Below are 9,270 nucleotides of genomic sequence, written 5' to 3' on the forward strand. Positions count from 1 at the left end.
TCTCTAAGGTATTCTTGTGGGGTCCTTGACCCCTCTGGCTCCCTCAATTTTTCCCCCAACTCTTTTGGACTCCCCAACCTCTGATTAATGTTTGGCTCTTTCCTACCAAGCTTGTCCTTACACAAGTTAAACTGATGGCTGTGGAGCTCTAGGCAAGATACCTTATCTGTGTCACCCTTATCTACAGGTAGGACATTTCCCTTTCTCAGCCCCAGGTCTGGTCTTGTTATTCACATGACCTCAGTACTCATATAGTCCCCCTTATATGCCCCAACATAAAGGGATAGTGGATTTTTGTTGACAGAAAAACATTTTTTTTTGTGGACACATCCCACTAGTAGCCAGGTAATGGGCCATTCACTGGCATCTGGCAAAAACAATGATAGCAAATTTTAAAATGAGGTACAGGGGTTAAAAACTGACTTAGATGAAGAGAGGACCCTAACTAAAATGTTAAATCCCCATCCTGAAAGGCAAAGAGGATGGACATCAGAAGAAAAAGAAAATAGGAAACAACCTCGGAACCTGCTACAGAGGGCCTCTGAAAGCCAGAAGAAAACAGGAAACAACCTTGAAACCTGCCACAGAGGGCCTCTGAAAGCTTCTGCAGTATAGACTGTCAAAGCAGATGCTGAGCCTGATGGCCAACTGTCGGGCAGAGTGAATGGAATTTTATGTAAGAAGTGGGAAATAGTAAGAGATGGAGGGGACGGGAACTCCACAAGGAGAGCAACAGAACAAGATAATTTGAACACAGGGAACTTCCCAGAAAATCATACTCCAACCAAGGACTATTTGTGGAGATGACCTGGAACCCCTGCACAGGTGTAGCCCATGGCAGTTCAGTGTCCAAGTGGGTTACATAGTAATGGGAAAAGGGACTGCCTCTGACATAATCTGATTGGCCTGTTCTTTGATCAGTTCCCCCTGAGGGGGGAGCAGCCTTACCAGGCCACAGTAGAGGACAATGCAGCCACTTTTGATGAGAACTGATAGACTAAGATCAGAAAAAAGAGGAGAACCTCCCCTATCAGTGGACTTGGGGAGTGGCATGCATGCAGAAAGGGGAGGGAGGGTGGGATTGGGAGGGGAGGAGGGAGGGGCTTATGGGGGGATACAAAATGAATAAAGTGTAATTAATAAAAAAAAACTGACTTAGAAAGGTCAAACATTATATTCTGCTTGGTTTTTCTTCATAGTAGTTTCTTTGCTTTTGTTTCTGGCCTTTAAGAATTGGGTGATCTGACAAAAAAGACATCTAGATATCAGTTTCTATTGAACAACTGAAGACCTGAATTAAACACCACCACCACCACCACCACCATCATCAGGAGACTAGGAACCCTATTTGTTCACTATGGACTCGTATCACCAGCACGCCCCAAGACTTTCTAGGACTAGCCCTTACTCTGGCAGCCAGGAATTTACCTTCAGTACCTAGGGACTGATTCTTGGCTTTCTGGCATAAATGTATGCCATTGACCAAAGTTTGCCAACTTGTACCAGATGGTTCTGATATTTCTCTAATGTATGCTTCAATTGATGAAGTTTGTAGTTCTTGTTTGTTTATTTGTTGCTTACAAATTGGCAAGTTATTTACTCCTTCATGGGAGTCAGAGTAAAGTAATAAATTTCATGTCACTGATCAAATCAAACTGAAGCAGAAGATGTAAACAGGGGACTTCTAGGTTTGGGTCTAGAGTCTGAGTCCTTTTAAAGTGTTGACGGCTTTCTCCTCATCCTTTGGATCAATAAAGTTAGTAAATCCACTCTCTAAACTCTGACCTGTAATTTTGCCTCTTGTAAATTTGAAGGATGCTACTTCACCATTGTTCCAAAAAAGACCATTGAATTGTTCTTGGGTCATATTCTGGGGGAAATAGTTGACGATGAAGGTGGTTTTGCTGTCGTCTTTGGCTGCGTTTGTGTGCCTGTGAGAAGGACATTTTCTATTGTTGCCAGAGAGCCCATTGCTTGCATTGGATGTAGGTCTGTTTGACACCCAAGGCTTCAGAATGCTAATTGTCATCATATATGTAACTTATGTGGCTCCACTTCTGATACCTCAAGAACTTTCTTCTTGGCCTCGGGTCAACTGTAGCATTCCAGAAGGCTGGTTCTGGATCCTCATTGGAAGTGCAGTGGAGGCCAGGTGGACATCGGTGGCCCTAAGCATGTCAGTAAAATCAGCTGGCACTAATTCCAGTGCCTCCCACTCTGATTCATTAATATATATCATTTTTCTATTTTTTATTTTATTTTATTTTATTTGTTGCATCTATGTCGTAAGATTCATTTTGGTAATTTTTAGCAACGTATTTGAAATATTTAGATATTCTTGTTCAAATCTTCTAGATCATAGATAGCTTCATTTTCTATTTTGAGTGAACAATAAATATGCATTTTTGTGTTTGATTTGAGTCTCTTGTGCCACCTCCAACAGAACTACAGATTGTCTCCCTCTCTCCATGGTTTCTGATGTCCAGAGGTTTATGCAAGGTACATGAAGATACTACCACTGAGCTTTATTCCTAGCACGGAGATGTGCTGTTTGGGCATTTGTGTGGATGAAGCCAGAGAGTAATAAGTTTGACGCCAAACTGGGTGACATTGTGGATCTTGCCTATCTGCAGAAAAGTCTGCTTGAAGATTTAAAGCAGATATTCAAAACCATGAGTTAAATGGAAGGAGTAAGTAATGGAACAAAGACAGAGAGTCCAGAATAGAGTAAGATAATTTTAGAAGAATGTTTCTTTTCCACTTTCATGCGTAAACTCTTCTGTTCTGCAGAGCAGAGGCTGCAGGGATGGCTACAGACTTATTCCTTAAGTGTTGTTAAGAATATGGGTAATCTAAAACTCCTATTTATTACACCTGGAAGAAGCACACATGCACATCCCAAGAACAACTCTTGTTATAGAGAAACAGATGTTACAAGAGTTTTGTCCTGCTTCCTTGGAGTTATCTCTCAGAATTATCTTCACATAGCTTCACTCATGGACCAGGTTTCAACAGGTTGGATCTTTTACATACACCCATATATCTTTCTTTGTTCTGATTTCATAAAACCGGGTATCTTTGTTCTCCTTATAGCTTTTATTTGGTTTTTATACATGCAAACAGACAACTGGGCATTTTGTCAATTCTGTAACAGCTTCAGAAGTTTTGTTCAAAACTTCAACAAATTTTCTAATATTTCTGAGCACAGTGTTCATAGTTCAATAGATCTCTTGCTCTTGAAGTGTTTACTTTTCTTTCATTTCATTTTAAATGTCATGAATTTAGTTTCCTTTCCTGTGACTTTAGAATATTTTATCCGATGTTAGGATATTATATTCAGCTGCAGCGTTATTTTGCTGGTCTATTCTGACCCTCTGTATGCATGCAACAATCCTTTATGAAACCTTGTATTTTATTTTCTTGTTATTGCTATTGTAAAATTTAAAGATACAAAATTATAAATTATACACTCTTAGAAAAGACATGTTGATTCTTCCTCCAGTAGAAGATACGTGGAGTATGATTGTCTTATGATATTATACTTTATATATGATATTATACTTTATAAACCTAGAGAATTACACAGTTAATCAGTGGAGACAGGCAGCTAATGTACACATGGTTATGTAATCCCAAATCAATTTTTAATTATATTAATATAGAAATTCTTATATGATATTTACCTACACTGTGAAGTCTTCCATGCATTCTTGTAAAGAAATGAAAGTCTCCTTTTCATTCACCGATCCCACTTTTCAGAAAAAGAATTGAAAGTTTTGCCTTTTTCCTCACAATTTGCTCAATTTATGATGTTTATAAATGCATATATTGGTACTGGAGAGTTGGATCAGTGGGTAAAAGCACGCACTGCTCCGGCAGAGGACCTGAGCTCAGTTGCTGGTACCTCTATCAGGGGACTCACTATCACTATCTACAACTCCAGCTCCAGGGGATCCAACCCCTTTTGACCTGCCCAGGCACCACACTCACGTGTACATGTCCACACACTGACACACACACACGTATTTAAAAATAAAATGACATAGTTAACATTTCCTTAATGTGTCAATATGAATATCTATGTTTACATTTACGTGATGCACATACACAGATACAATTTTTGCTTCATATACAATGTGTAACATGCCTTCACTTGAACGTATGACACATTTTCTTGCAAAGATGAATAGCATCTTGTTAGATTGTTTAGCATTTAGTGAAACCCAGATATATACGTATATATTGCTGTGTGAATGTATACACAGGATTACATATAAATATTCATATTCTATTTATATGTGATAGGTAAAAAATAAAAAAAACTATATGACAGTTTATTTTCATTTCTTTCCTATACTTTCTAATTTTACAAATAAACTTGTGTAATTTTGTTAACATTTCATCTCTCAAGTCATGTTTTCCCTCCTTAAAATTTAATGAACACTCCTTACCAACTTTGTGCCCATCCTGACTTGTGCTGACGTCATTCCCTCTTGTTTCAAAAGAACTTTTAACATTGTGTCATGCTTTATTGGTTCCTGCAGCATTTGCCCTGGTATAAAAGCTGTATATAAAGATCCAATCTTTGTGTGTTTTCATACTCTATCATTGTTTATGTGAAATTGTCAATGAAGACCATGCCTAATCTCAGTCGATTGTCCCTGTCCTCCCAAGTTTTCATGCTTACACTTCATTTTAACTCTATTATTATCTGTTTATTCAAGAATAAATTCTCATCCATTTAGGTCACACACAACAGGCTCAATTTTTTTTTTCTTCATGTGTCCATACAGAGATCTCAGTCATCTCTAGTAGCCTATGTCTATGCCTGGGTAACCATGTAGTCCAAAGTAATTTTAAAAATGCAAGTTATAATTAAACTGGCCATGGCATTGATTAGACTGGGCTTTTGGCCAACTTACCTCCATGACCTTGGTTTTTGGCAGTCCTGGGAAGGTAATTTCTGTTGAGCAGAAATTAAATGTTTTTCTTCAATGCTCTTAAAATCCTGACTTATTACCTCCTCAAAAGAAAGCTAATATCCTGCTAAAGAAAAAAGGAAACTGTGTGTGAATCTAGGTAAGGTTCATCTAAACAGATTTTATATCATGACTGTCCTTTCTCTTTTATTTGTCACCACATTGTAACAGGACTTTCAGACCCACCAGTGGTTCAAACAATGATTCAGAGACTTTAACATTTTAAAGCTTAGGCGTTTTGGCTGGGCAGATTCCCAGCCAGCCTTCTAGCTTAACCCAGCTAAACATGGCACTATATCCCGCAATGTGGCTAGCTCTACCTCTCTGCTCCTGTTCACATCTGTCCATTCACCCTTGTCCCCCTGGTAAATCTTTGTTTTCTTTTTCAAGAGACCCTCTCTCTCCTGGAACTTCCTCCCTCCACTTTCTGCTCAGCTCTTGCTGGCCGTCAGCTCTTTATTATATACAATCGGCAAGTGAGGAAGGACGAATGTTTACAAAGTATGAGACTGGTGGTGGGCCATAGAAATAATGATACCAAGATCTGGATAGTAGGCTAACACTTAGCTCTCTGCTGGTTTAGCAATCAGCAATTGAATACACAGAGACACAGCTTCACACAATGTATCTCAACACTTTATCCATGTGATTTTTCAGAACTTTTGTATCAACCATTTTACATGTTATGAAGAAAGAAACCAAAAATCTCTCTCCTGGACTCACATTGATACATTCCACCCCCCTCCCCAAAATGAATAACACAGACTCACTTTTCTTAAGCCACCACTTTAATGGTAAGAGTTGTTACTGTTAGTTATTAATTTACTTTGTGCGTATGCATGAGTGTGTGCTGGGACCTACACTCACTCACGTGTGGAAGCCAGTGGAGGATCTAAGGCATACTGTGTTCTATGTTTGCTTTACTCCTCTGAGAGTAAAGAGTGATTCTGTCACTGAATCAGGAGATCGACTGGAGACCTCCGGGCTCTCTATTTCTACCCTGCCTCCAACATGGGGTTTACAGGTGTACCAGATTTTTGTGTCCATGTTTGAGATGTGAACTCAGATTCCCATGTTCTTGGCTGCTGAGGAATTTGTGTATCCTCTGAGGAATTATGATTTTTTTTAATACATGCACCATTCTGCTCAAAACAATTAGGCAGAAATATTCTCTTCTTTGGCAAGAATACCAGTAATGCTCTTTAATGCTTTTACTAATATGGATGTGACTTGGCTGCTGGCATCTTTGCCATTTGCAACCCACAGCTCACAGTAACCAACAACACAAAAATATTTCAGCACCATATTATCAATTAAAGATTCATGATTTATTTGGTAATATGATCCATTAAGTTGAGAATCCACGTACATTTTTGAGAAAATTGCATGTCAATAAGCATATTTTCAACTACAGACTAAAATTATTCACTTGTACTATACTGGTGATAACTTCCAAAATGGGATTTAAGTAATTCAATATTAGCCATATAAGAAATCATTTGCTTATCATCTACCAAAATGCATTTTTTCCTCTGATCTGAGGTATGTTGCTTCAGTTTGTTAAGTACCTGATTTCTAGGGGCAAAATTACATCTAGATTTTCTCTTTACCTCTCAAATGATCATGTCCAATAATTCTATAATGATATATGTGGAATGGGTTCAATTCTCACCTGAAAACCAGGGGGAAATGAGTCTTCTAAAGAATCAAGGTGTTTCCTTGAATCCCACAATGAACAGAAAATCATCCTATTGTCCTTTTATGCCTTTGGCTACCAGAAACCTCACAATCTAAGTTTATGTTCAATTGCTGTAATTTTCTTATCCTTCCATGGGTGTGTAATATATAGTCTCTACACTTGAATTAATTTCTAGTTCTTGAAATTGGCTTTCCATGTAGTCTGTATCATTTATGTTAAGCCACTTCAACTCTTTTGTGGCTAGATCATTAGGAGAATGGATATAATTATTTCCACTTTGCTGTACTAGCTATATTATGTTTGTTTTTAATTGCATATTTTTCAGCTTTTATAATGAAAGATTGTTTTAATTATAAAGATATGTATATATATATTAGAATAAAACTTTGGATTGTGAAAAAAACATACCTGAAAGTAAAATTACCCATTATTATTGATGTGGACTGTTTGGGTACAAGAAATATCAACTCATGAAAGGCACAGAGCTGCACAGATACAGCCTTTCCTAAAACCCACAGCAGAAAGGGCAGAGGATGTTCACTTGCCAACGTTGCTTCCTTCCTCTATGAATTTACTCTCACTGTTTTCATGTACAATGAATTCATGCCATAGAAAAATTAGCTAACCTAGACCTCAGTTTACATGAAGATTTAAGTCCTAGAGGATCTGACTAGCTTAGCTTGGTTGCCTACAGGACGATACCAAACCAAAGGCTCTAACACTCTAAAAACAGCCACAGTCACTACTGCCTCAACATGCAAGTCATTGTTTACATTTTGGTAAACTTACTTAACTCCACTCGTTATCTCATTTTATGAGTGAATATGACATATATGATCTGGACCTTATGTCTACTTAATGTCTACTTCACTGAAACAAGAATAACTTAACCGTCTACGGTTTCTTATTAAAAATATTAAAAGTATTTTAAAATCTTTTCTTAGACACACAGTTTTAGACACATGATTTATTTATTATTTATATTATAAAGTGATGTTGTGTACATTGGGCAGATGGCTAAGCCTTTTAGGAAAACTTGGAACTTTTGCATAATGTCCAGGTTTGAGCTTCAGCATCCACAAGACTGCTCACAGCCACCTGTAACTCTATTATAGGGGATGAAATGCCCTCTTCTGGCCCTTTTGAGTACTGCGTACATTGTATACATGTAGGCAAAACATTTACACATAAAATAAAAATCAATCTCAAAACCAAAAGGAAAGAGCCTTTGTGGTGGCCAGTGTGGACAGTTGCTGTTGAGAGATGATGAGAATGGCTCAGGTCACCTCAGTGTGTGTCTATGATGTTTTTTCCAGAGACAATGAGGCTTTACGACTCCGACCTGATGCTGGCTCAATCTACTGATGGATTCAAACTTGAATAGGTTTTCTGAGGTTGGGAGGCTGTGGAGTGCACTGTCTAGTTGGAGGAAGCAGGTCACTAAGGACAGGACCGTGGGGACTTCCTGGTGCCACTCTGCTCTGCTTTCTGGCTTGGCTTTCAGTTGCTCTGCTTTATCATGTCCTGCATCCATGACTGACTGACACCTTGAAAATCTTAGACAAGCCAGATCTTTCCCCCTTTAAATTGTTTGTATCAAGTATTTAGCTCATAGTAACAAAAAATGCTTTAATAATATAATTTTATTAAAATTATTATTATTATTATTATTATTATTATTATTATTATTATTATTATTATTTGCAGACAAGCATTACTATTTCTTTATTTTATGGATACGGACAAGGATGGGGAAGAACTAATGAGGACATTCTGGTCAGTTGAAACCCAGCAGGATGACATCAGGGTGGCCTTTCTGGAGGGGCAAAGGGAAGGTGGGGTGAAGGAAAAGGGCCAGAGAGAGGGGCAAACCCCAGGAGGTCACTTCGCAGTGTATAACTAGCTTGGAGCAGTGGCTGGGACTGTAGGCTGACAGCCATATTCCATATGACCGAGGACACTCCCTTTGTGGAGGGGAGTGAACTGGGAATTTCACCTTCCTGGAACTCCTGTCAGTGAGACTCTCTTCTGGTGGGGGAATTTAGGAATGAGGGAGCAAGATACAGCTGGGATACAGAGTTAATAAAATGTAACTAATAATAAATAAATAAATATAAAAAATATTTATTTTAATGATTACCTCCAGATTAATGGTCTGGGTTCATAGAGACGTGTTCAATACAACATTGGCATGATTTCATTAGCACTAAGTTACCATGGGTGAAAAATCAGCAAAAAAAATGCAATAATTGTTTTAACCACCTGCATATTTATTATTTCTAACAATTCTCTAAACTCTGTATTCTAATCATGTTATTAAATGTTGGTGTTTTACTGGCACTTAGATCAATAAGCTAAATATAAAACTACTGCTTATTCCATTGTATTATATTCTTTGTATTATAGTTAAGAATACCAAGTTAAGGTACTTTAGATATTTGTCTCCATAACTCAAGGTATCAGTATAATCCATTTATGCAGCATCATTTTTCTTATATTCCTAACTTCTTTACAAATCATGATAATGAATTTTTCAGACTACGCTTTCAACAACAAAACTAAGATTACTTAAAAATTTTAGTGATTTTTTTA

General features: G+C 37.7%; 1 protein-coding gene across 1 annotated transcript; it reads right to left on the reverse strand.

The window, feature by feature from the left end:
• Window positions 1-1,696: 1,696 nt before the first annotated feature.
• On the reverse strand, window positions 1,697-2,032 carry LOC129666023 (ELAV-like protein 4). Its single transcript, XM_055593049.1, has one exon. It carries the CDS (start codon window positions 2,030-2,032, stop codon window positions 1,697-1,699), a length of 336 nt encoding a protein of 111 aa, XP_055449024.1.
• Between the last annotated feature and the right edge of the window lie 7,238 nt (window positions 2,033-9,270).

This window comes from Psammomys obesus, unplaced genomic scaffold, assembly GCF_907164565.1.
Source record: "Psammomys obesus unplaced genomic scaffold, mPsaObe1.curated_primary_1811, whole genome shotgun sequence".
NCBI classification, from domain to species: Eukaryota; Metazoa; Chordata; class Mammalia; order Rodentia; family Muridae; genus Psammomys; species Psammomys obesus.

Bases quoted from the DNA above. Each gene is read 5' to 3' on its own strand.
- LOC129666023 (XM_055593049.1), bottom strand. From the start codon at position 2,032: ATGATGACAATTAGCATTCTGAAGCCTTGGGTGTCAAACAGACCTACA.